The 27,667-nt window shown below is 47.5% G+C and overlaps 2 protein-coding genes across 5 annotated transcripts in view; both read right to left on the minus strand.

Moving 5' to 3' along the window:
* Nucleotides 1-15: 15 nt before the first annotated feature.
* Nucleotides 16-27,667, minus strand: part of GNAL (G protein subunit alpha L) — a 102,643-nt gene continuing 74,991 nt past the window's right edge. For all 4 annotated transcript variants that reach the window (XM_036321026.1, XM_036321028.1, XM_036321027.1 and 1 more), the window contains 7 exons: nucleotides 8,987-9,041; nucleotides 7,418-7,491; nucleotides 6,800-6,858; nucleotides 6,344-6,464; nucleotides 4,094-4,224; nucleotides 1,314-1,381; nucleotides 16-952 (listed from right to left, as the gene is read on the minus strand). In XM_036321026.1, the coding sequence (XP_036176919.1) occupies nucleotides 806-952; nucleotides 1,314-1,381; nucleotides 4,094-4,224; nucleotides 6,344-6,464; nucleotides 6,800-6,858; nucleotides 7,418-7,491; nucleotides 8,987-9,041 (655 nt within the window). In that variant the 3' untranslated portion in view covers nucleotides 16-805. The remainder of the gene's footprint in view (nucleotides 953-1,313; nucleotides 1,382-4,093; nucleotides 4,225-6,343; nucleotides 6,465-6,799; nucleotides 6,859-7,417; nucleotides 7,492-8,986; nucleotides 9,042-27,667) is intronic.
* Nucleotides 14,209-16,790, minus strand: CHMP1B (charged multivesicular body protein 1B). The gene has a single exon (XM_036321034.1). It carries the CDS (start codon nucleotides 16,671-16,673, stop codon nucleotides 16,074-16,076), a length of 600 nt encoding a protein of 199 aa, XP_036176927.1. The 5' UTR covers nucleotides 16,674-16,790; the 3' UTR covers nucleotides 14,209-16,073.

The raw sequence follows: 27,667 nt of genomic DNA on the forward strand, positions 1-27,667 counted from the left end.
TAATTACATGTTGTTTTTGTGATGAATCACTATGCTTTAATTATGTTCAATTTGTAACAATGAAATTGGGGGTCACCACAACATGAGGAACTACATTAAAGGGTCGTGGCATTAGGAAGGTTGAGAACCACTGGTCTAGAGAATCATTTTCAGACGGGACACGCTTCGCAGTAGTGAAGGTGGTAGGTTTTCTGCCTAAAAAGCAAAGGCTCAAAGTAGCTCTAATTCAAATGCCTGAGGCTAGCAGAGTCTCAAAATATGACTGAGAAAAGGTGTTCTTGCCACTCTGTGGCCTAGGGCCTCCTGAGTCTTGGGCTAATGCAGATCAGAAGCGGTGGCCACTTGTCCGCCTGCAGCTTCATAGAGCTAGAATCGGGGAGCTGTGGCGCCCCGCATCTCACAGTCCTGCTGGGTAACTGGGGCGCGGGGAGGGGGGGGGGTGAGGGGGAAGGGCGCTTCTCTGCCATCTCTCAAGATTTTAATGAATGAATGAATCAATCAATCACTGACTAGATGAATAGAAGGGGCCCCACCTAGAGAGATCTCACTGCAGTGTCACCCAAGTGAGAGCGGATGGTTGGCAGTGACACAAACTGGGGAGGGTGGGGAACGTCATGGTCAATGAAAACAACAGCTTCAAACCAAACCTGAGGGGAACAGAGGTAGCCAGAGGCTTGGTGGTCACGCCCGGGAGCCGACACGGAGCAGGACAGACACTGGGCTTGGGGCTGGCGGGCAGTCTGGGAAGGGGCTGTGGATGGGAGGGTGGGGGGAGAGGGCGCCAGGAGGCGGCCCACCCCACGTCTCACAAGAGTTCGTACTGCTTGAGGTGCATCCTCTGGATGATGTCGCGGCAGTCGTTGAAGACCCTGCGGATGTTCTCCGTGTCCACCGCGCAGGTGAAGTGCGGGTAGCAGTAGTGCTTGCCGTCCCCGGTCGCTGTGCTGATCCTCTGCAAAAACAGGGGTGTCTGTGCTGCGGGGCCTCCCGGCCACCTGCCCAGGGGCACATGGGACCGCAGCCCCGCCCCTCATGCTCAGAGAAGGACCTGGGCAACCCTTGGATCAAAGACTCAGGGCTGGGGGTGTCGTCTGACAGGGAACACAGCTGTAGGGAGTGTCCCACTGCTGAACACGCAGCTGGAAACCAAGGAACCTTGCCTTGCTCGGGCCACGGAAGCTTAGGATTCAGCTGGGGCAGGGCACACATGTAAAAGGCAGCCACTGGCTGGTTGGCTCAGTGGTCGTCAGCATTTGCAAACTGCAAAGAACACTCTAAGGGGGTAGGAAAACAGAGTTAATAACACTGCTTACCAAAAACAGATCCCTTATAAAGAACTTGGCTCTTGTAACTTTGGGATCTTCTCCCGCATCTGGTGTCGCTGTAGAAATTACAAGTGGAATTTTATTTAAATAATGTGAAACTGAACTACAACTCTATGAAAACTTAAAAGGAATGACAAAGTTGGACTGCGAGCCAGGCTGGTGTGGCTCTGTGGTTGAGCATCGACCCATGAACCAAGAGGTCACTAGTTCGATACCGGTCAGGGTTGTGGGCTAGATCCCCAGTATGGGGTGTGCAGGAGGCAGACGATCAGTGACGTTTCTCTTTCATTGATGTTTCTATCTCTCTGTTCCTCCCCCTTCCTCTCTCTCTAAAAACCAATAAAAACATATTAAAAAAACAAGAACAAAGTTGGACTACGATATAGCATTAAAAGACACGTATGGCAACCTGGCCAGCGTGCTAAATGGTTAGAGCATTGGCCTGTGCACCAAAGGGTCATGGGCTTGATTCTCAGTCAAGGGCATGTACCTGGGTTGCTGGTTTGCTCCCCAGCCTGGGTCAGGGTACATGTGGGAGGCAACTAATCGATGTGTCTCTCACACTGATCTCTCTCTCTTTCTCTGGTGGTAGGGGGATAACTTGCACTCAAATAAAATGACAGCATCTCACTGAACACTGGCCACGCCCGCAGCTGCCTTCACCGTCAGCGGTCTCTGGCGGAGAGAAGGCCCCGGTCTCCAGGGGCTGGCACCAGGCCTGTGGCTGCGGCTGCAGGGGTGGATCTGCTCAGCCAGGCCACATTCCCATTCCATCAGCCTTGTTCTTAGAAAGACCCCCTCCTACTGTTCCTACCACAGACTACAGCATCTGCAGCCCCAGTTAAAATCAGTGTGGCGCCCGGCCAGTGTGGCTCAGTGGTTGAGCATCGACCTATGAACCAGGAGGTCACAGGTTGATTCCCGGTTAGGGCACATGCGGGATTGTGGGGCTCGATCCCCAGTGTGGGGCGTGCAGGAGGCAGCTGACCAATGATTCTCAGTCAAGGGCATGTACCTGGGTTTAGTAGTTATACAAAATAATCTTACATGTTGTGGTCTGTACAGTGTAATAAACCAGAAATAAAACAAGAATATATGAGAGAAGACTGTTGCCCAAGCAGAGGGAAAGTCTAGAGAATCATTTTCAGACAGGACATGATGTTTCTCTCTCTCCCTATCCCTTCCTCTCAAAAAGATCAATGGAAAAAAAAATCAACATGGCACCCACTCTGATCTAGGCCCTTCCTAGCCTTTTCCCCATTCACATTCTGAGTTCATGGAACCAGCCGATAGCTCTGAGGCCCTGTGAAGTTCATTTTCCTAGACTCTAGGCTCCAAATCAGCGTGTTCTCATCACTGTCTTCCCTTCTCTGTTCCGGCCACTGTGGTCTGGGGCGCTCTGCAGGCGCTGAGTCACCCTGACCTGGAGGCCTGCCAGGCTTGGCCAGGGCGGTGCCAGGGCAGGCCCGGTGCAGAGGGGAGGGAGGAGTGGGCAGGGAGGAGCACCGTGTGACTGAGGTGGGGGGAGGAGCGCAGTATTGCTCAGGGGTGTGGGGAGGCGCAGCTCTATTTCCTGGACAGGTCAGGACTGGCCTCAGTTTGTGGGAGATTAAGCCAATGTTGATAGGGATCTTACGCATGTTTGTGACGTGTTTCAGAAGTCCAAAGAGTTTTCTGGAAAGTCGAGTGACCAGAATCAGGGAGCCTGGGAGAGGAGCTGCACTGGCCAGATCCATAGCTGAGATGAGGGTCAGGGCCAGGGCCCAAAGGAGGGAAAAGGAAGCGTGTGTCGTCCTGGATGGACAGTGAAGCAAGCTCCACAGTGCTGACTGGATGGGTCAGGGAAGGGGGGGCTGGGGACTGGGGAAGTTAAGGCAGAGTCAGTTGTCAGGAGACAGGAAATCAGCAACAGAGAGGGCAGCGCCAGGCGTGCTCTGAACACCCCCTGGGCGGGGGTTAGCCACCTGAGCCCTGGGCAGCACACCCCTGGGCTGGCTGAGGTCCGTGCAAAGAGGCTGATGAATTTTCCCACCTTCTTAGCTGGAGTTGCTAGGAAAGTCCTTTTCATTCTGCTTGATCCAGTTTGGGATTCAAACGTAAGAAGTGGTGTGATTCTGCTGTAAACAAACCTGTCCTCTGAGACGCTGGTGGCCCAGGGTCTGCTCAGAACTGCAGAGCAGCAGCTGGAAACAGCTCTGCCGGGCAGGGCCTCCTGCCTTCGCACTGGAGTCCCGTTCCCAGGACCACCCTAATGCGAATCACCAATGTCATAGCCAAAGTCACCCCTCAGACAAGAGACGTAAACACGGGGCGGAAAGCCCGGGCTCCGGAGAAAGGCCCTCACAGGCTCCACCTGAGTGACCTTGAAAAGTGGCTTTACCTCTTTCAGCCTCACTTCCCACAAGAAAACAAACAACGAAAACTCCCACACAGGGCTACTGGGAGGGTTCAGGGTGCAGGTCAATGTAAAGGGCTGACTGAGGCCCAGGTGAGGCACAACTTACCCCAACGGATGACAGCTTCACCCCCAAACTGTCCTCTCTCCAAAGGCACAGTTCAGGTGGAAAGTCCAACTGCAATTTTTACAAACGGAAGCCTACCCGGACGTCTGAGGCCGCTCCTACCTTAGGGAGGGGCAGTCGTCAAGAGGAGTGATTTTAATTAACTGAGTGTCCTAGAGCCATCAGAACTGTTGGAACTATAGTTATTGGGCTGCTGAACAATGAAGTCTTTTCCTTAATCGGGGGAACCTTGTTTTGAAGCCTTACCATCCTCAGGAACAGTGTAATTTGCATACTCTGGGAAATAATCCTCAATTTTTGACTTCCCTGCCAAGACTTTCTCTGCCAGCATATCTTGTTTGTTCAAGAACAAGATGATAGAAATGGTCCGCAACCACCTGAAAAGGAGAAATAAATACACGCATTGTACATCCACTCTATGGGAAAGAACGGCGAGCGCAGGAGGAACTCAGTGACGAGGAGAGCACTGCCGCCTTCCTGGCGGGATCGGCCTTAGCATTGCCCCACAGGCCGATATCTCCATCCCGCACTCGGTCGCCAAGAAAGACATTCTTAAAATGGTAACCAAATATGGCAGCCGACTCAGCAGTTTTAGCGCCTTCTACCTTATCTTCCCTGGGGACATACACGTACTGGTACCAAAGCTAAGGATTACTTATGTAAGAAATACACTTGGATTATTTATGGTGGGTGTAACTTACTAAGAAACTGTCAGAAAACTGGAAGTTACAGCGTTGTTAATAAGATGCAGGACTCCTGAGCTAATCGCACAGAACATAGTTGCGGCTGGCTTGGTTTTCGCTGCCACCTCTGAGCAGGTCTGAGTTCTCCAGACTGGGCAGAATGTTCATCAGATCTAGATCTAGATCCCGGCGCTGGACAGGCCAGGCTGGGGGTGGGGTGGGGGGCTCAGGCACCGTGGAGGTGCAGGCGGGAAAGTTCCCTGTCTCATTTTGATAGACGCTGGAAACTGGCTTAACAGGAGTTCAGTGTGCACATCAGCAAAGCCTTTAGCAAGTCCATTCCTTCGAAGGAATCAAGCTGATGGGTAGCACACAGGAATCTTACCAGGAATTAGAAACAAAACCCATTCTTCTCCCACATGGAAATAGCCTTAAGGTTTCTTCTGGTTACAAAATGCACAGCCCTTGCCCTGGCTGGTGTGGTTCAGCTGGTTGGACGATTCTATTCCTGGGCAGGGCACACGCCTAGGTTACGGGTTTGATTCCCAGTTGGGGTGCGTGCGAGAGGCAACTGAGGTGTTTCTCTCTTCTCTCTCTCTCTCTCTCTCTCTCTCTCTCTCTCTCTCTTCCTCTCTCTAAAATAAAAAAATATCCTCGGGTGAGGATTAAAAAAGTACATAGTCCTTGCAAAAATGAATTAATTATAGAAAAATTAGTAGATAGGAAAAAAAAAATGTAACTACACCCAGAGACAACTATTAGAATGTTTATGTTTTGACTTTTCATTTTTTTTCTATCCTCACGCATATTTATCATGTTTATAAAAATAAGTTCAAGGTGTTTTTAAATCTGCCTTTTCATTTAACAACGTTGTGGTCATTTTCCCATGTGACTGTGTGTGTGTGTCTATATCTATAATTATACCTATTTTAATGACTCCAACATTTCTGTGTATACCCAGTATTTCTTGACTCGTTCTTTCCCACTGTCTTAATAGTATAAAAATAAGAACAGCCGTTGAGCACTTTACTAGAGAAATATTGGCCTGATAACCTATTGGCCTTTTGCAGGGACCGCGTATGTTCCTGACCTCCATGGTGCGATTTCTCCCCAAATATTTCCGAAGACACTGATTTTTAACTCCATGTGCAGTGTCCGGTGTGTGTGTGCCGTTCGCTCCTGTGCAGTAGTAGCACTTTCAGACAAGATTGTGCTTTTGAACTGTAACTGATCGTAGGGGTCACCTAGCTATATGTGGGTGCTTAAAACTGGCACTTTCTAGATTCTGAAAACCAAACCAAACCAAACCAATCCAATTTTGTACCCTAGATAATAATCTTAGGCTCTCAAAACAGAGATTCAAATTTTCTTCACACCCCTGGCTGGTTACTCAGTGGTTAAGCGTCGGCCCTTGCACCTAAGGGTTGTGGGTTTGATTCCCCATCAAGGGCACGTACCTGGGTTGCAGGTGTGATCCCCCGCCCCGGCAACCAATTGATCTCTCTCTCTCTCTCTCCCTTCCTCCCTCCCTCCTTCCACTCTCTCTAAAAATCAATGGGGAAAAAATGTCCTTAAGTGAGGAATAATGAATTTTCTTCACAAAGCACTAGCAGAGCTCCATCGAGGAACGGTCCATGTTAAGTACGTCTGTATGTGAGATGGACTAAAAAGCTGCTTCTTGCAGTTTTTGGATTTACCGGTAAGGAACGAATGGCTATGTCTGGAGAACAATAATAAAAGTGAGCTGAGTGATGCTTTCAATGAAAGAGAATTTTCCATCCAGGGGTGAGACTGAACTTATTATTTTTATAACCTGTTGTTCCAGATGCTTTCGAAAAGGTCCAGGGACTCTCTCAGCCTGTTGGTGTTGTTATCTTCCCGAATCACCATGTTGTAGCTACTGCAGGCTGCCACGTAGATGATGGCGGTGACGTCTGAGGGGAGAAGAGAGGAAGTTAGACAGATGTCACTGGGGGTGATGACAAAGCACACATCCAACTGCTACCATTTGCAGGGTGACTGTCATTCCCTGACCGTGAGAAAGACTTGACCAGCGCTGTGTGTGCAACTGGTCCTTCAGCCACGTGCCCGGACAGGAGTCCACCCATATTAGCAAATGGCAAATGGGAGCTGGGGATACTTAAATTCCTTACTTATGGGAATCATATTTAAGGCATTTTATAGATGATCGCATGCAAAGCTACTTAAACATAGTGGCAGGAGTGAGGGGAGAATTCATCCCCTTTTCTGGAGGGTGCATAGAAATCACCGTTAAAGCACTGGATCCATTTTCTTCTCTCGTCCCTCTGGCCACCGACATCAAACATGCTGTGGAAGGAGAAGAGGACGATAATTACTTGGGGTGTGAGGACGCACCCTGTACTCTGTGCTCTTCTTCACGCTGCCCGCCTGCAGCACAGCCTGTGCGACCTCGGCCTGTGCGACCTCGGCCTGCGCGGCCTTGGCAGGCTGCTCGGGCAGCCCCGGGTCTGCACCAGGGAGCCAGCCTGGGCGTCCACAGCCAGTCGTTTTTGGGGTCACAGAGCTGGCCCTGTGGTCATGGGGTGGCTTGGGCTCCTCTTCTCAGGGCGGCCTGTGCGGTGCATCCCTCTGCCCGCGTTTCTGGCAGCAGTTTCTCTCCACCTGCCCCACCAATGCCTGGGGTCTTTCTCACCTTCGCGGGCCTCTCCAGTCTTGGATTCCTCCCTTCCCTACACTCACTGCATGCACTTCAGCACCACACAGTCACATGTACTTATCCAGGAGGATGGCAATCCCTTTGGCACTCTGCTGGGTCTCCCGGCCCGTGCCCAGTAGGCCCCAGGCGGCAGCAGGGAGGGCTTCCTGCCCACAGCCCCACACAGGCTGCTCCCAACAACACACTTACTGAAAGTTCACTTTGTCCACTTGGAATCGGGTCTCAAAAATCCCTGATGTCAGAACTCTGCATCTGAGAAGGTCCTGGAGCAGGAAGAGAGAAACAGACCAAGTGACACCCTTGCTCTCCTTCGGAAGGGAGGCCCGGGATGCAAGCATCACGGAGCTTTTCAAACAGCGGTTTCTTCCATTGTAAGAGCAACAGCAGTGCAGTCCTTAAAGCGCAGACAGAGGTGCTCTGTCTCCCTCCCCGACCCCCACCCCCGAGAAAGTCACAGTTAATGCATCCGTTTGGTCTTAGAGACTGGATAGCTGTGCTTTTATTTTTTTCAGGATTTTTATTTTTAATCACCGATGAGTGTAGCCACTGTTGTGCTCCTGACAACCACACCCCCCTCCCTTAAGGTTGTGGGCGAGATGCCGCCTGCACTCTCCCGATATAACTGATATAACCAACCGAGAGCCAGCTGTTCTGGGTTTAGAGCCATTTGGGCGAGAAAGCAAAGGAAGTGCAACTGCACTCACAGATCATGGATGCTTTGGACTGGGTGCGAATAGAGTTAAGATTTCCTCTCTTCCCCGCACACTTCTCTGCTAAGATGAAAGATGACTGTGGCCGGGAGGGGATGAGCGAGCCATAATTTTATAAGCTGACATCTCTTGTACGCTTGCCAGATGTCAGGGTATTTTTTCTGATCACAAATCCATTGTGGTGTTCATGAGGCAGACACTGCAATCTCTCTGGAAGCTGGGAGGTGGTCCTCCCCTCTCAGCCTGAAGAGAGGAGCCTCATGGGGATGCATGACTCAAGGCTGGGAAGGCTCCGTGGCTCTGCCAGGTAACTGTGTGCTCGCTCAGAGTCCGCCCCCGAGACAGGTGGGCTTGAGGGATGGAGAGGAGCTCAGACCTCCAGGACATGCAGCGCAGAGAAGAGAGAGCCTCCCTGAGATCCCAGGGCAAGGCCCTCCGGGGGTCGGGGGATGGGGGACGCAGACAGGGGAGTGCTGTAGAGGCAGTCTGAACGGAGCCCCCTAACTTCTTTGGAGCTCACTGAGCTCTAGAGGCGTCCAGAGGGCGCTTAAGCTGAACAATTCATGGTTCTCCAAGTCTCTACAGATGCCTGAGGGTCAAAGGTTTGGGGGCCACGGAAGGTCCCTCTCTGCTACTTGCAAAGGGGTAATTTTCCTGGCTAACCCCCTGGAGAGTGTGCTGTGGTTTGTGACTCAGACCAGGGCCAGAAGCAAGATGGGCAGAGTTTATGAAGTGAGGGAGGCAAAGGTTTGGTTTTCTGTGGAGAGCTCCAAGAGGAATGGGAATTGCTTAGTCCTATTCCACAGATAACATTATTTTGATATTGGAAATGTAGAAATTTAGTACATTTCAGAGAGCTAAGTCTATGGGCCATTAACAGGGCATAGCAAACATACCACCTGTACATGCAGGGACAACATCATTTGCAAGAAGTAGTTATTTGAAGAAAATTTTCCTTAATCCATTTAAAGACAATCACTGACTAATACTGACAATTTCTTTGACCTCACGAGGTTCCAACAGGTGGCTCAGCTCTGAGTTCACGTACCTGGTCTGTGGGGGTGTAGTCCACCAGGCTGACGCTGTCGATTCTCTCCAGGAAGCTGAAACGAGAGCCAGCAGTGCTCAGAAAGTCCTCAGATTCCCTTCTCCTGGTCGTGGGTGATACGGACAGCCGCACCAGCACAGGACAGGGCAGCAGGAGCCGAGGGAAGCTCCCATTTCCCTTCCTGCATGTGTGTCTGCCCAAGTAGCGGAACAGTCCTGGTTGACGTAGTCATGCTACCATAACTCCCTTCTTCTACCTTCTTCCCTCTGCCTTCCCTCTTCCCTCTTGTCCAGTGTTGTAGGGTGGGGGGTGAGGGACCACTCAGAAATTGGGAGGGGCACAGACTTCCTTCCAAGGCTAAGCTAGTAGAGGAAGGCCATGGTGGGATGTAAATACAAAATGGGAAGTGAGAGATGTTCCTTTAGCGTAGTAAGTTCCTGATAAGGTCTGAAACCTTAGGGGTGCATGTGTGTCTGTGTGTGTGTGTGTCTCTGTGTGTGTCTGTGTGTGTGTGCATGCGTGCAGGTTTAATCTGGGGGCACACCTGGCGGAAGCTATAAGATTGGTCCCAGAGGTCTGGTATGAGACACAATGGGAGGCAGGGAGGAGTAAGTGGCAGGAAAGGAGATCACACTGCACCTGGAGGTGGTAGAGGACAGGTGCTCGTCCTCCACTGCACCGCCCGCTCACCCGGCAGAGGCACCCTGCGCATCTTGTCTAAAACAGCACCCTTGTCCACCTCCATGCCAACCTGGCTTTATTTTTCTACAAAGTGCTTAGCACGACCTGACATGTTTTACATTCATTTGTTTATTATCTGTTTCTTCCTACAAAATGCAAGCTGCCCAGAACAGGTCTTTGTCTGGCTGGCCCAGATGTCCCCCGGCACCTCCTAAGACCTGACCCCTGATTACTTGTCTGATGAGTGACATTTGCTCCCCCCTCCTCCTGGAGCTGGAAGAGGTAAGCGAGCAGGTGGCTGAGAGGCCCAGCCCCAAAGGACACGGATGGTCAAGACCCAGGAGCTGGTGTGGACTGGTAGCTGGTGGTCAGAGGGCACCTGGGGAAAGAGAGGGCTTCAGAAGGGCAGGGGAGCGTGAGGAGAAGGAGTGGGCTCAGCGGCCCAGGTTTCTCCTGGCCGTGGGTGCCCCCGTGGCCAGGGTGAGGCTCCTACACTGAGGACAGTATATGTGACGTAGACAGGGACAGGGTCGAGCTCCCCTGCCTGTCCAACACTGGAAGGTTTGGGCACCATCACTGGGTCTATGAAGTAAAGCGAAGATCGGGCCTTCTCCTAAGCCCTTGTATTTGGGGCATTCTGCATAGCACAGAGGTGCTATCTCCCATTTCTACTCGATGCCCCACCAGCACCCCACCAGCCTGCACTGCAGGTCTTAAGATGCTTTCAGCACGGGCAAGAGGGAGGCCATGGACACAGCAAGACCACTTAACTGTCGTGGCCACCTTCACTCCTCGCTAAGGATAGTCCCAGTGTCCTGCTGCGGGGATGGCATGTTGGTGCCCCTCCATCCATGCGCCCTTGATTTGGCACAAGGCCCGGCTGCTCCAGGACCAAGACCTACCTCAGAGCTGCAACAAGAGGCAACCAACTCTGCAGGCAGGGGAACCACCAGCAGGATGTGGCGAGGGGCTAGGGTGGATCTGCTGGTGTTAGAGATATCCGTTCAGAGACAAAAGGCGGTGAGGGCAGTGTCCCAAGTGAGGCCATTTCAGCTGGAAGCCAGGGCCAGGCCCACGCAAGGGGAAGCAGCTGTGGGGGGAGGTGCCTGTGACTGCACTGCCTGCTGCGGGAGGAGGTGGCAGTGCCACTGAGAGGCCAGAGGGACCCTGATCTGCCTGTGGCCCCCCTGGGAGGTGCTGCTCCACGCATACCAGGGGTAGGTGAATCGGCCTGGCGTGCAGGGCTGGTGCCTGAGATGGAGCAGTTTGGACAGAGTACAAACAACTGGGGAAATGCCACAGGAGGGGACCGCCTGGGAGCTGGGGAAACAGGAAGGCCCCAGGTTTGAAAACCACAATGCAGTTTGGATAAGTGCATGCTGGCCTTGAATTTGGTGAAGTATGCACTGAGTGCCTGACGTCTAGCAGGAAAGGAGCCAAAAGATTCTGTGATGGAGGAAGAGGTTTCTGCCCCTGCAAAGGGAGCTCTGGACTGAAGCCCAGACCTCCAGGAGGGTCTTGGATGGGGACTGAGCTGCTCCCTGCCCCCAACCCCAACCCATGGGCTACAATAACTTGATGCAGAAAGGATCTGTTCTCCTGGCTGGAGATGGATAATCTGACACGTGACACAGAAACCAATAGTCTCTGATTAAAAGGGCTGGAAGGAACAAAAAATTAAACGAAACATGAAGCCTTTGGTTATAGAGTTTAGGAAGTAACCAATTTCTATCAGGATGCAGAGGGGGTGGAGGGAGGTGGGTGACTCGATTAATATGTTAAGTAGTTTAAGTAGAAACAATGGAATATGGCTAAAAAAGTACATGAAAAGGTTCTGATGGGTGGGGGAGTACCTTCCTGAATGCGGCTAAAAATACATGGTTCTGAGATGTCGATGACACAGGCAAAGATGTCAAGTTCTTTTCCCATCCTCAGACTCCAGGTTGGGTATTCGAGTTTTTTCCAGCTCTGATGCTTAACCATCTAAGGGAGCACTGCGAAGCATCAATGAACATTTCCAAGAGCATCTCCTGAATTGTTACTGGTGCTGACTGGTGTTCTGAGTGCATAGGTTTCAAGTTTGTGCAATAAAATAAAAAGTGAAAATTCCCCCGGCATGTGAATGCATCCCCCAGTTCTCTGAGGAATAAAGGAATAAAATAAGAATCTATCAATTTCTGCCACATTTTGCCTAGGTCTTTGGTTCAACCCACATATTTCTCAGCATGTTGTAGAAGTACTTCAAATCAGGGCTCCTAAGATAATACAGGGCGTCCCCCAAAATGCATACACACACTCTGAATAATAAAAAGGCAGTGTTTATTAAAATACACTTCATTTTCAAAATTGAGCTATCAGCTGTGAAAGTGTGTATGCACTTCTGTGTGGCACCCTGTAAATAGAGATGAGTTTTAAGGGTCTTACTAATCATACACAGAATTTCGCATGGCTACATTTTAAAGCTTACACTGTCTTCTTAAATATGCCACCAGATGAAAGAATCCCCCTTATAGACCATCCATTCACACTAGAGACATAGTTGTAAGGCAATACCGAATTACAACTGTAAAACATCACCCTCATATGGGCACTATAAAAAAGTAGTTAGCCCCAGCTGGTTTGGCTCAGTGGATAGAGCATCGGTCTGCAGACTGAAGGGTCCCAGGTTCGGTTCCCAAGGGCACATGCCAGGGTTGCGGGCTCAATCCCCCCCAGTAGGGGGCATGCAGGAGGCAGTCGGTCAACGATTCTCTCTCATCATTGATGTTTCTGTATATCCCTCTCCCTTCCTCTCTGAAATCAATAAAAATATATTTTAAAAAAGTAGTTAAAAAGCATTTTATTTAGATTTTCTTCCATTTTCTGCTACAGCTGAGGATATTTATGTTTGGAGAAGCGTTTTTATTCTCATCATTTAGATCTTCTTTCTGTTTGATATTGGTTCAAAATAGCAATTCATTGTTTATTTCTCATCTATTTCTGCTCCTCTTCTAAAGTAACTTAAAAGTCACAGAGTTCTTACGTCCATGGAATTGATCATGAAAAGGGATAAGGAAGGGATCATGAAGAGATGATTTATTTAAAAATCATTTACTTTTAACATATACATTTATTTAAATATATTTAATATCATCTCTGTGAAAAATTTACCAAGTTGGAACTCTGTCAAGGTAAGTAAAAACCTTTTCTCAGTGTTATTGAAATTGATTTCAAGATACTTATTTTCATGATATAAAAATACTATGGAGTGACAAAGAGCAGCAGGGTTAAGATCCACGCTGCTTATATAACCACGCAGAAACCCTATTTTGTTTAATCTGACCTTTTCTCCTTTTTCCCACCCCTTTTGATTAAAACTGGCCTCATCCAAAACTCTGACTTAGCCACCTTCCTCTCCCTTGAACAAGCCCCCTGCCTCCCCCTTAATCACTGAGCCCTCAGAACAAGGCTCTGGTTGGCATCAAACACAATGGAACATCCCACTGACTAAACCCTGGGGAAACCAACTAGAATGATGCCATGGCTGACATCAGGACCAGATGCAATGACCAATTGCCCACTACCCTAGCAGCAGCCAACTGAGCTTCGGACCACATCAGGTCCAGCAATCATGACCAAGAGAAACACTGTCTGTTCTGTGCCATATGGTTGTAGAAAAACCATCCAGCTGTAGAAACATGAACCTAGGTAAACCAGGCAGGCATTTTATTAATGCCAGTCAGTTGATTAAAAAAATGAAAGGGGCTTGCCCATCAGTTTGTTCAATGCCAAATGGCTAGTGGCTTTTTGTCAAAAGTACTCAAAGTCTTGAGTTTTGGATTTTGGCTACAGAAATGCCTCCAAGAGGGTATTGTGCATATTGCAAAGGAAGAATCTAGAACAGAAAGTCCCTCGCTTCTGCTTCACAATGTGAGATTGTCTGGCTGACCCTGAGACTATGTTCAGTTAATAAGGCTTAGACTGGTACTTATTTTAGGTGTCTCTTTTCCAAATCAAAGACAGCTGGGTAGGTACACAGTGTCCAACAGTCACAGCATGCCTCTATCTAAAAGGTACACACATGCATTAAAATTCCTTCAAGAAGAAATAGCTTTAGTAAGCAAGTTCTCCAATAGTGCACCTGTAATTGAACTGAAATAATCTAAATTGTTCATAAATAAATGAAAAGTATATTCTAAATCCATGTTAGAAACTGTACATTGAAGGCAGAAAAGTAAAAAGGAGGAATAACGAGTAAAAACTATTAGTAGTTGCATGGGAGATTAACTATTTCCTTGGTATGTTTGAGTTGGATCCTTTTGAAAATTCTATCTGTTGCCTGGAAAAGTTTCAATGTGAGGGAGAATCTTTAATAAACTATCACAATAAAGAAGTAATAGCTAGAAAGAGGCTTCTAGAAACGTGCATGAAAATTCCATGCTACCCGAACAGACATTCAGGTAGTGAGTTTGGAAAAATACCAGGCTTTCTGAACCAAACCTACCTCTGAATCATTGTTCTCAAATACTCTTAAAGAGAATGCACACTTACATGTAGTAACATGCAGTTTAAGATGATTTATTTGACAAACTTCTGTGGTTTACACTTCAATATTTCATCAACTGCAAAAATAAGGAAATTCATGGGTCTAATATGCTTTCGAAATAATACTTATGGTTCCTAAAAATTTACATCCATTTAGTTTAAAATGAACATATTTTAAGAAAGTTCAAGTTTATTCAAGCATTGTTTAATCTCACAAAATAGATGAATATTGTTGGGAATATTTCTATTACAAAAGGGTCATCAATTTACCAAAGGACTCAACACTAAGCTATTTTCAAAGTTTTAATTATTTGTTCCAGTCTAAAGAGGGGTTACAACTCATGCTGTACTCACACAGTCGCCTCTGTGCAACCAGGTGGATGAGAGGAGACATCGAAAGGAGGGAATTTTACAAAGATGTGGCACAGACAATGGACAGGTGTCCCTTAGAGAAGACTTCAGAACCACCACCAGTCAGATATAAAGACACTTAAATTTAAGGGGCGGTTCTCCTCTACATATTCGTGCTGTTTTTTCCCCCTTAACCACACTCAGTCACACTGGAAAATATGTCATGAACAGTGAATCCTTCAAAGGGTCTGGGAGAGTCCCTATAGTTACCTTCTGAAACACTGGTTTTCTCTGTTGGAGAAATATTCCAGTGAAGGAAAGGAGGGATTTAAAGTATCTGTAAGTATTCAAGTTAGATTAACAGACTTGTCAAGGCAAAAGCAAACTGGTGTTCTTCATGTTTTGAGGCTAAGAAGGTTTTGGCTACAGGATTTCCTTTTCAGCTAGAAAATACACCCTGCTCTTCCAGAAGGATGGAAGGCAGCACAGGTGAGTCCTGGCCTCAGAGGGTCAAGCACGCTGTCCCATCCTGCATCCCCCCCCCCCCCCCCCCCACACACACACACATTCATTCTGGCCGCGTGGCTAAGTAAAACATTCCAACTTACATTTCCAAAGTTTTTAAGGAATTGTCTTAAGAACAACATAATAGATGCAAATAACTAGAACTTAAAATGCTGTTCTAATTTTAACTCTATTTTTGGTTGTTAAAATCAAAACAAAACCCACAAACACACAGTCTCAGGTTTTTCTCAAACCAATCAGCAGTTCTTTGGCAATGTTAGGGTAAGTAATGTGGCTGCCATGCTAATTAACATTTTATAAGAAATGTAATTAAAGTGTTGAGATAGGAAAATAACTAGAAATGTTAGAGAAGCTCATCTGAAAGAAACTGTCATATGTTAAACCTTGTAAATCTTAAAAAAAATTTACAGAATGTAAACAGTAAAAGCGTATTATGCAAGGATGTCCTAAGGTAATTTTAATATAAGTTATGAAACAGATTAATAGTCAACTGTAGTCTTATTTTGATGGCAAAAAACAAAGGATACACAGAAATGGCACTGTCCATTAAATAAGTCAAATGAGGTGTTGTTAATCCTGCAAAGTAATCACTCTCCTCTTTTCATGTACCGAATATCAATTTTATATATCACCAATAATGACACTACATTCAAAATAAACTTCGATTTTGATAGCTCAGGCAGAAAACGGAATACACAGGAACTAGAGATTTGATAAGGTTTTTGAGGAAGACTCATCTACACCAAGTTATTAACGAGTCCTGTTAAAAGGCAGCTATAAAAATACACATTATCACAAGATAGACAGAACTTGAACATCCAGTTAAGGGTGGAGAGAGCCTGGAATTTCTTAATGTACCCGAGCGCGCTGTAAACCCGAAGGCGGAAGCATCGAAGAGAGGTCAGTCCCAGTATTCGAAGGCTGTAGTGTGCAACCTCTCCCCCCAGCATCCGGAGTGTGTTTCAGACGGGGCCGCCGACGGGAGACCCCAGGGGCAGCTCCGGGGTTACACCTGGTCTCGCAGGCGGGCCAGCCGCTGGGACAGCTCGTCCTGCTCCGCCGAGGCCACGCTCGTGCCCACCGAGTCGGTCTGGCCCTGCGGCAGCTCCATGTTGAGGTCCAGGCCGGCCTCGTCCGCCATCTCCTGGAGCAGCATGTCCACTTGGCCCTGGGGCGTGGTCAGCGTCGTCGTGCTGCTCATCGTGTCTTCCATCTGCTGCGTCTGGACGTCCAGCGTCTCAAACTGGTGCTCGAACTTGTCCATCAGGGCGGAGATCTTCTCCAGGTTCATGGTTTTCAACGTCGCGTCCATCGACTTCACCACCCCGGCCATGGACTTGGTCACCTTGCCCATCGTCACCGCCGTCTGGACCCTGGCGGCCACCGCGTCCACCCGCGCACTCATCCTCAGGAAGTTCACCCCCTGGTTCTTCTGGCGGATGGCGTTCTCCGCGTGGATCTTCGCGACTTCCATGTTGCCCTTCTGAATGGCCTTTTTGATTTTGGCCTTTTCGGCCTTCTCCTCTTTGTCGCATTTCTTGGCGCTGCGGCTCAGCTCCTTGGCCGCGAACTTCAGGTTGAACAGGTGCTTCTCCATGTTGGACATGGTCAGGCGGCGCCTCGGGGTGGGCGGCCGGGAGGGCGGGCGCGGAAGGGAGGCGGCGAGGAGGTCCGCTCGGGGCTGCCGCTCCTTTGTTTTGGTCCTACTTCCTGTTTTTGCTACGCGGCGCAGGCGATGACGTCAGAGCTCGGCGCCGGGAGGTGGGGCCCGCGGGGCGGAGGCACTGGGGGCGGGGCCTGTGGGAGGACCTTAAGGCGGCACGCCCTCCAGCGGCGAGGTCAGACCTGACTCAGCGGACGGCCCCGCTGACTAGGGCACTTGCTTTCTGCGCTGAGTTGTGCCCCCCCCCCCCCCCCCCCGCTTTTTAAAAATAATATATTTTATTGATTCTTTACAGAGAGGAAGGGAGAGGGATAGAGAGTTAGAAACATCGATGAGAGAGAAACATCGATCAGCTGCCTCCTGCACACCCCTTGCTGTGGATGTGCCCGCAACCAAGGCACATGCCCTTGATCGGAATCGAACCCAGGACCCTTCAGTCCGCAGGCCCGATGCTCTATCCACTGAGCCAAACCGATTAGGGCATGCCCCGTTTTTTAAGTATATAAATAAGCAGATTCACCAAAAGCCGTGTTCACACACCCACTTTCTTAGGCATATGTCTGCTGAAATGTGCAGGATGTGTCTAGAGCTGCGGGTAAAAAGTGTCCCAACTCTAAACGTGTCAGGCCTCCAGGTGTCTGGGCAGAGGGCTAAAAACCAGCCGTCAGCTAGGTCTGCAGACCAAAGCTTTCTCTCTTTGCACAGGTAACTTCCACTTTCGGAGGGGAACCTGAAACCATGGATTGCTAATACATGAAACTATAAAACAAAAGATGTGTTATTGTCCCGCCTCGCAATCTCTACGGTTTGGGCTGCAGTCCTGTGATATCATTTTTATTTATTTCACCAATGGCTGAAAATACCTTCAAAATCACAGACCACCACATTTTTACCATAGCTGGAAATTCGGTTTATTGGTGAGTTGCCAGCAGCTATCATCCAAATATCTTTCTGTGATTTCATAATAAAAAAAACACACACCATCATTTGCCAACACTATTCTATCTATTTGATGTTTCATAAATATCCAAGGAACTTCACTCATATTTAAGTTTGACAGGCTAAATTGTCGTTTTAAATTATGCAGGCAGAGAACAGTGAAGTATTGGGACCCACACCCACGGGCATACATCAAAAACTGTCACTATGTATTATACCCTTAAAAATGCAGACTTTAAATGGCAGCAGTGTGCTGTAGCTTTTTTCTTTTAGAAAGATTGCTCAGATACAGCAATAACAAAATATAAGAAGGTCCAACCTGCCGAATGAGCTAGGTTGGAAATGATTACTGAGAGCTCATTCTGTTTAGAGATCATTTTGATCCAGAGTCTCCCCATCCCCGTGTGCCTCCTGTGATAACGTGCCAAGTGTCTTGCACCACAAATTAAAGATGTGCTGGTGTTACGTGCATTTTCCTAAAACGGCTCTGATTAGATCACTCTCTTGCTCCAAATCTGGGCAGAAAGGCTGAACTCCTCTATGTGGCATATCGGGTCCCCATCCTCTCATTTCTTTCCCTCCCCTATGCTCCAGTTAAACCAGAATGAAGCTTGGAAATTGAGTATCATTTGATCAGGTAGAGAATGAGAATCGAAGCTCCACCCTCTGCTGCCTGGGCTTCCATCCCATTCATCTCTGCCTATTGCCCCTGCTCAAAAGCCACCTTCTCCAGGAAGCCTCCCAGGGCCCCTGCCTCTGTGGTGCCATTGTACTTGGCAGCTCTGCCAGAGCATACAGGGCAGACTGCAGAGACAGGGTACCTACTGTATCATGAACCTTCTCCCCAGTGGGCAGCAAGTTTTCTGCACACAGTAGGCACTGCATCCAATAAGGTTTTGCTGAACTGAATTGTGATTGGCAGGGATAGGGCATTACCATCATTAGCAGCTTAGCCAAGAGTACTTTTTTCCCTAAAGTAGACTCTTTCCTCACATGTGACATTTCTAGAAACAGAATAATAATAATAATAATAATAATAATAACAACAACAACAATAAAGAGAAGAAATCTGTTTGAAGTGGGGCTAGAGGGCCTATGCCTCCTTCTCTGCTCAACCCCATCCTACCCTCCCTTTCTTTTGGGTCCCTGGCTTGCAGTTAGCAAACCAGTTCCTTAACCATGTTCCATGATCTATAGTTTGCTTAATAACAAATTCTCATTAGATGAGAGCATTTACAGTATAATCATGAGAGACTGTGATAGATTATGAGCATAATGACAACTAACATTTATTAAGTACTGATGAGCCAGGCATTATTCTGGACACTTTACATGAATTAACTCATCTCATCCCCACAAACCTTAGGAGACAGACACTATTAACACCTCCAATTTACAGGTTAGGAAACCGAAGCACAGAGAGCTAAGCAACTGGCCTGGGACCACCCACCTGCTGAATGTTAGAAACAGGGTTTCATAGATATACTGGGGTCCAATAATAAAAAACATTGGGGAATCCAGTAAGTTAACAAAAATAAAAGACCGGTCATCTTTGAATTAAAGTACGTCGATTTACCAGTTTTCTTCTGAGAAGATTGAGAAGTTGCATTGACTGCAAGGTTAATATGACCTAAGTAAGGTTGCTAAAAGAAGTTAACATCCCCTGAAACTACGTTCATTGAATAATGGAATAACCGCAGGTCTCCCCTCCAGCCTGGTCACAGTCTAGAGCAGGGTGGGGAACCTTTTTTCTGCCAAGGGTTAATTGGATAGTCATAACATCATGTGTGGGCCATACAAAATTATCAACTTAAAATTAGCAACTATATTTGGTCAAGCATTTAATTAACTCACCCCTAATGCCTTGGCAGGGCCAGACCAAATGATTTTTGGGGCTTTATGTAATGGGCCTTGGGCTGGACATTCCCACCCTGGATTAGTGTGAGGATCAATTTGTTAACTCATATAATGTGCATAGAATAGCACCCCCACATGGTAAGTTTCAATAATGATGAGCTATTTTGCAGCTACACTTTGAAGCTTAGAAATACAGGACACATCTCTTAAGGTATTCGCAAGCTGTTCACTTTGTTAATAGTAGCAGTGGTTCTCGATGAATTCCCTGGGTTCCTTGTAAGTGTTTCAAAGAATTCAGTGAACACCGGAAAGAGCTGTAAAAAAAGCCCCTCATACACACCAATGTCTTAAATGCCATGTTGCAATTTGTGGGGTACCACCAATGGGTTAATTTGTGCTGCTGTTTATGACTTTTCCTTAGACTTCTTATCACATCTCTACATATGTATATTTTCCTCCCCTCTACATTTTATTATGAAAAAGTTCAAACATACAACACATTTGAAATCATTTTATAATGAACGCTTGAATAGCCACCATCTAGCTTCTGCCATTACCATTTTACTATACTTAAAAACCCCCATATATCTACCCATGTATCTATCTTATTTTTGATGCATTTCAAGGAAATTGTAGACACTGGTATACTTCCTTCTACATATTTCAGCTTGCAGATCTTTATCTAGACATCAATATTTCTTTATAGTTTTTTAAAATGTAAAATTTAGATCCAAATACACACAAATCTTAAGTGTGCATTTGCTGAGTTTTGACACCTGTGTGTATCTGTGTAACCCAAACTGTCAAGATACTATGCACATATTTCATCTTCCTGCAGATGTGCTGTCTGGAAGGAAGGTTGTAGCAGAGCACTGGCCACTGTTTAGATGGTGCAGCATCTGGCCCCAGTATAATCGGGAAGGGAGGTCCCTGAAGCCACAGAGGATGCAGCACACTGCTTTACCAAAGGCCATCCCAAGCTCTGACCACACAGTACCTGTCACATCATCAAAGGTGAAAATGTGACACATTTCCACACTAGACAGCATTGTGTCTTTAAAAATTTAAGCATCTTTTGGACTTCACATTTATGTTAGGTACTGTAAGAAGTTGTTAGAGGCTATTAATTCAGCTTGGAAGAAAATTTCTTACAATTCTCCTTTTCACATTTCTGTATTATTTAACTTAAAATGTTCCCTGTGATTATAGGGCAAACAAAACAAACAAACAAACAAACCAGTTTTTGCTACCGTTTGCTACTACTCATCTACATAAGCCAGAATATTTCCATACACCCAATCCCAGCAGGAAAAAACTGGATGTTGAGCCTACTGCAAAACTTAACTGTCATCTATGAATATTGAAATTCAATGTTATTTTATTCAAAATGGCTACACAGAACTTATAATAAGTACATGTGATTGATGTGAACATCTATCACATTTAATTATAAAAAAATACTACTTTGGTATGATATATTTATTCTAAGAAAATATCACTTTGACTTGGTATTTGATGTAGACTGCATTTAGTCCTATGGCTACAAACTTTGGAAACTGGCCCTAGTTTTTAAACTGGGCGCTATGGAGCCTGGTGTGTCTTGGGGCCAACTGAGGGGCCACAATGGAGTCCGGGAGGGGCTAAGGGCCACTAGTTGGGCTCCTCACCACCACTGACCCCTCCTCACTATTGTTACCCGACACAGAATACTGTTTGGCAAAGGGTCTCACTTTTAAGAAATAAGTGGAAAAATATAGCTCTAAGGTAGAAAAATATTATTATTATTATTATTATTGTTACTAGAGGCCCAGTGCACAAAAAATTGTGCACTCGGGGGGAAGGGGGGGACCCTCAGCCCTGCCTGTGCCCTCTCGCAGTCTGGGACCCCTCGGGAGATAATGACCTGCTGGCTTAGGCCCGCTCCCGGGTGGCAGAGGGCAGGCCCAATCCCTAAGTGCAGCCCCTGGTCGGGCTCAGAGCAGGGCTGATTGGGGAATTGGGGCACCATCCCCTGTCATGCACAGAGCAGGGCGGATCGAGAGGTTGCAATGCCACCCTCAGTCACGCTCAGGGTAGGGCCGATTGGGGGGTTGGAGCACCACCCCCTGTCACAATCAAGGCAGGGTCGATGGGGAGGTTGTGGCACCACCCCCTGTCATGCACAGAGCAGGGCCAATCAGGGGTTTGGGGCGCTGCCCCCTGTCACTCACAGAGCAGGGCCCATCAGGGGGGTTGGGGCTCTGTACCCTGTCACTCACAGAGCAGGGTCGATCAGGGGGTTGGGGAGCTCCCCTCTGTCATGCACAGAGCAGGGCCCATCAGGGGGTTGGGGAGCTCCCCCCTGTCATGCACAGAGCAGGGCCAATCAGGGGGTTGGGGCGCCGCACCCTGTCACACACAGAGCCGCAGGGTGATCAGGGGGTTGGGGAGCTCCCCCCTATCAGGCACAGAGCAGGGCTGATCAGGGGGTTGGGGCACCTTCCCCTGTCACGAACAGAGCAGGGCGGATAGGGAGGTTGTGGCTCCACCCCCTGTCACACACAGAGCCGCAGGGCGATCAGGGGTTTGGGCCCTGCCCCCTGTCACACTGATCCCGGTGCCGGGAGGCCTCGCGGCTCCACTGATTCCAGTGCTGGGAGGCATATTACCCTTTTACTATATAGGATAGAGGCCTGGTGCACGGGTGGGCGCCGGCTGGTTTGCCCTGAAGGGTGTCCTGGATCAGGGTGGGGGTCCCCACTGGGGTGCCTGGCCAGCCTGGGTGAGGGGATGATGGCTGTTTGCAGCTGGTCACACCACCCTTCAGGGTGGGGGTCCCGCTTGGGTGCCTGGCCAGCCTGGGTGAGGGGCTGAGGGCTGTTTTCAGGCTGGTGGGTGACTGAAACTCCCAACCGCTCCTTTTTTCTTTCTTTTTTTTTTTTTTATTCTGGGCCAGCTTTAGCTCTGAGGCTTGGCTCCAGCTCTGAGGCCTCAGCTGCTGAAAGCAGGTATCTGGTTTGTTTGGGTTCTATAATCGAAACACTGTTTCAACTCCAGCTCTAAGATCCCAGCTGGCTGAAAGCCGGTTTCTGGGGTTTTGTTTAGCTTCTATATTTGTAACAATGTTTCAAACTGCAAGCTCAGAGGCCGGCAGCGGCAGGCGGGGAACATTGGAGTCCTCCGTCACTGAAGCAAGCAAGCCTCATGTTCGCTTCAAGCTGCCTGGCTGCCAGCCGCCATCTTGGCTGGCAGTTAATTTGCATATCGCCCTGATTAGCCAATGGGATGGGTAGCGGCTGTATGGCTAATTACCATGTTTCTCTCTTATTAGATAGGATTATTTTACCATGTATAGTTCAAGGGCCTAATTTTCATAGCCTTCAAAATGAACCTAACAATACGCAGTGAATGGGCAACAGCATCAGAAACTAGTGCGAGGAGCAAGGACTTAGAGCGTCAGCTGGTCCCAGGGTCCTGTCTTCTGTAGGAAGTCTGAGGATTCAATGAGGTGTCCCATAGGAAACCACTGGGATTTTCCACTCAAGGGAGTAGTTTTTCTGAAAGATTTAAATAATCCACGTACACAGTGTGAGATAATAGAAAAAAAATATCTAACTGCCCCTGTCTCCTGGCACAGAGCTCCTGAAACCCTTGTAACCTCCAAAGTTATAAGAGCACTAGAAGCATCTTTTTTCACTGTTTGGTCTTTGACTGCAGTTCCTGACACAGAGCTCTTAAGTCCTTTGGAATGTCCTGAGTAATAGAGGTCTTGTTTGTTCTGGTCAGGTGACTTTGGGTGGGCTCCTGGAGCCACCCAGGGCTGGTCACCAAAAGGACCAAGCCATGATTCCAGGCCCACCCCCAGTCTCCAGGTAGGAGAGAGGGGGGTGGAAATGGACGTAGTGAGGGATCATGTTTACACGACAAAGTGTCCATAAAAATTCCAACAGTACAGGGTTTGGAGAGCTTCCAGGTTGGTGAACGCACACATGCACCTGAGGGCTAATGCAAGCCCAGTTCCTGGGCTCCAGACCCCCCATCTTCAGGCCTCCCCTATGTATCTCTTCTTCTGGCTGTTCATCTGTATCCTTTAATAAACTGGCAGACATAAGCAAGTGTTTTCCTGAGTTCAGTGAGCTGTTCTAGCAATTAATCAAACCCAAAGGGGAGGAGATCATGGGAACCTCTGATCTGTAGCCAAGTTGAACAGAAGCTGTGGGTAACCTGGGGACCTACTATGTGCAAGTGGCCTCTGAAGTGGGGCAACCAGATGGGACTGAGCCCTTAACCTGTGGGTCTGACCTTGTCTCCAGTAGATAGTGTCAGACTTGAGTTAAGTTGCAGGACAACCAACTGGTGTCACAGAGAATTGCATGGTGGGGAAAAAAATCCCCCCTCGCATTGGGAGTTAGAGTGCTATGAGCATGGCAGTCCTGGGAGAGTAAAGGAGAGACACACAGGAGGACAAGTGCAGGTTTCCTGCTCACATGGAAACATTGGTGCTAAGCAAACCCTCTTAGAAATTCCTTCCCAGGAAGAGGGTTTACAAACGAGCATAGGAGACACAGATAACCAGGGGCTGACTGACTTACACTGAGATAGCTGGTCTACCTACTGTGCCCTGCCACTAAGTTTGTTCTTCATATCTATAAGAAGTATACTGCAGCATGCATATAAGCATAACCAATGGACATAAGACACTGGGGGGTAGGGGAGGCCGGGGGAATGTCAAGTGGGCGGGGGGGGGGGGGAAGAGGGGGCAAGGAGACATATGTAATACTCTTTGTAACACTTTAAGCAATAAAACCAAATTAAAAAAAATAAAATAAAAAATAAGAATAAAAAAGTATACTGTACTGCCCATAAACAGGAACTCCACAGATTGAGAAAATAAAACAGAAAATAAAGGTCAAACGAGAGTTCAGAAGAACGTGTATGTGTACCCAGACAGTTGATTATATATTTAATGAATTCAACAATACATGGTAGTTTCTCTAATTTTAAAATGACCTGCAAAAAATAAAAGTCAACTTTGAAGTTCAAATTTCATTTTTGCTAATAATTTCCTGATTGTCCTGAAAGCTTAGATTCAAGGACTTGAGAGCCATGAGCTCCAAGTCAGTACTAGAGAGAGGTTACACGTAGTTGCCAGGACTCCCGATCGATCGCAAAGGCAAACAGGAGACGGAGCAGAAAATCACTTTACCTTTCTCACTGCTCTTTTGTTTTATCTAGGACATTCTCTGCCTTTGAGAATATTCTAAAAGCAATTATTCAAGTGGATGTACTCCTAGAGAGGCTCTTAGCATGTACGTAAACACATTGGTGCAAAGCATAAGAACCTATACTCTCAGCTGCAGAGCTTCAGGTTACATTAAGCAAAGTCTGATTTTATAAACCCGCTCTTAAGATCCAATTTTCTCTCTCCCAAAATAGCTGTTTCCATGGCTACATAATCATTTATTATTAGGACTTAGAGGAAATGCATTTTGGGGGATAATGCAGTAGAGATTGTTTTCAAGGTTTCCAGTGGAAAGTGGAGAACTGTGTATCAAATATTATCTCTGGTCATTGGCACAGCTTGCTTGATGCTTCAAATGCATCCATTTTTACCAAAAGTACAATACTGAAAGCTCGGTTATAGTAACTGTTCCACACGCCTCTAACCATGTCAGTCCTGGTGTGGGAGACTGCAGTCCAGCTGCCCTGGCCTTAGCACAGCCTCTGGTCAGGGCCATGCAAATGGCCATTGACTGGGCCAGTGTGATGGGGTGGGGGACAAGGCTAGATGGGAACAGGCTGCCTGGCTGTGAACAAAACTGATCTCCTCTGCTTCCTCTGGGATCAGCAGCAAGGGATGAGAAGAGCAAACGGGAAAAGTGAAGTCAAAACACTTAGCCAGCAGGAACAGAAAAGTAGCTCCCTATAGTGCCGCAGACTCACTAGTGGCTTCTGGGAGACTTAGAGCAAATTTCCCTTCCTCTGAAGCTGCCTGAGCAAGTTTCCTCTCCTTGCATGCCAAATAGCACAACATAGGTCTTCATGGCCTTTTCATTGCATGGCATAGGCACTTCATCTCCGGGGACTCTCACTCCCACGTGCATGCGTTTGCAGGCCTGGAGAGCGGCAAGTGTCTGGCTGGTTGAGGATGAAGAAGCAGGCCCTATCAATGCACGCTTACACTTTCATCTACAGATGACAAGAGGACCCCTGTTTCCACGAGGAGACTGCCCTGCTGGCCAGGCTTGACCAGTGTTCCCGTTACTTTTCCTGCTCTGCTTCTTCCTTCCCTGTTATCTTTCTTTTTCAGATTGAGATATAACTCACATAATACAATTTCACATAACATAACAATCACCATTTTGAGGTATACAATTCAGTGGTCTTTAGTAAATTCACAAGTTTGTGCAAACATCACTATTATCCAATTCCAGAACATTCTCCATTATCCCTAAAAGAAACCCTGTACTGTAGTAGTCTCTCTCAGTGACCCCACCCTCAAACCCCTGGCAACCACTAATCTACTTTCTCTTTTTTTTAAGATATGTTTTTATTGATTTCAATGAAGAGAAGGGAAGGGAGAGGGAGAGAAAGACAGAAGCATCAATGATAAGAGAAAAACATTGATAGGCTGCCTTCTGCACACCCCTCCTGGGGACTGAGCCCGCAACCTGGGCATGTGCCCTCACTGGGAATCTAACTGTAACCTCCTGGCTCATAGTTTGATGCTCAACCACTGAGCCCCTTAGATATCATGTTGGCGTCTCAAACTTAACTTTTCCAAATCGGAGCTTGATACCTTCCTCTGTTCTCCCATAAACAACATCTCCCAGGTTTTTCCATCTCCATAAATGGCTCCATGCCCCACTGCTTTATCATCCTTCATCCCTGCCCCCTTTCCACTGCTGCCCTCACTCAATCTACCTCCTACCTCTGTCCCTTCAGAACTCAAGGCCCAAAGCTCACCTCTATGGCCACCACCTGACCCAAGGACCCCCATTCAGGTCTCTGCCTCCTTTTGTTAATTCTCCATACAGCAGCCAGAGTGACCCTGAGAGCCTCATTCATGGAGCTGCTGGGTACTCATTGCATTCGGAAGATCCAAGTTCCTTGGCAAGCACTCGGAAGGGTCTGGCCACAGCGACCTCTCAGCTGTTTATGGCCACTCTTCCATCACCTATCTGCTACCAGACTGGCTTCCTGTCAGTGCCTGGGACACACCCAGTGCCTCCTCCTTGGGCCCTGCCATTGGCCCCTCTCAGTGCCTGTCACATGGTGATGGTACCCGAACTCCTAAGTATGAGAAAGGGCTGCTGGTGGCCACACAACTGCTTTCTCCTTGAAATCTGTATTGACAGCGTAGTTCCATTAGTTGGTTCCAAATACTGTGAATTCTCAGATTTTATGCTTATGGAATCCCTTCAACATGTATGAATTTTTAAAGTTTACAGACTAAAAATATAAAAGTGCTGATTTCTTGCTGCCCAAAGAGTCATATAAAACGATTAGTTGAACACAGTTTTTGTTATCAAACTAGCAAACATATCTAGAACTTCTTGATTAACATTTTCCTGGGGGACCATTACTCTCTAATAGTCATAGAATGAATCTAAAATACCAAGGAATTTCAGGGAAAAGCAATCAGCCAGCCTCGGCACCAGAGTCTTTTCCTTATTTCTATTTCTCTTCATTACATTTCTCACCAAATATTTACTTATCATTAATCATCATCTACTCTCAGGGTCCTAATTCACTTCTGTGTATCACTTTTTACTTTAAGTAAGAGCTTGAGCTTGATTGCAGTGTTGCTATTATTTTAATTTGGAGTCCCTGCTACAAAAGTAAACTATAATAATGAATATCCCATTACATTATAATTTACACTATGCCTATAACCCTATAGAAGTAAACATAAATAGAACTGAAAACAATGGTCAGGATAAAATAATACCACATGCTTCTGATTCTTCCCCCAAACACTGATTCCTACTGGATTTCAATTTTCTATCTCCTACATGTGCCTCATTTTGAAAGCTGATTTCTGTAGTGAGACGTTAATATTTGTCCCTAGCATTCGAGAGACGTCATTGACCCTGGGAGGGCAGCACCCCTGCGGTGCAATCCTAGCCTCAAAGAGGCCTGGGCCTGACTAGGCAGACTTA

This window comes from Myotis myotis, unplaced genomic scaffold (genome assembly GCF_014108235.1).
Source record: "Myotis myotis isolate mMyoMyo1 unplaced genomic scaffold, mMyoMyo1.p scaffold_m19_p_9, whole genome shotgun sequence".
NCBI lineage: Eukaryota > Metazoa > Chordata > Mammalia > Chiroptera > Vespertilionidae > Myotis > Myotis myotis.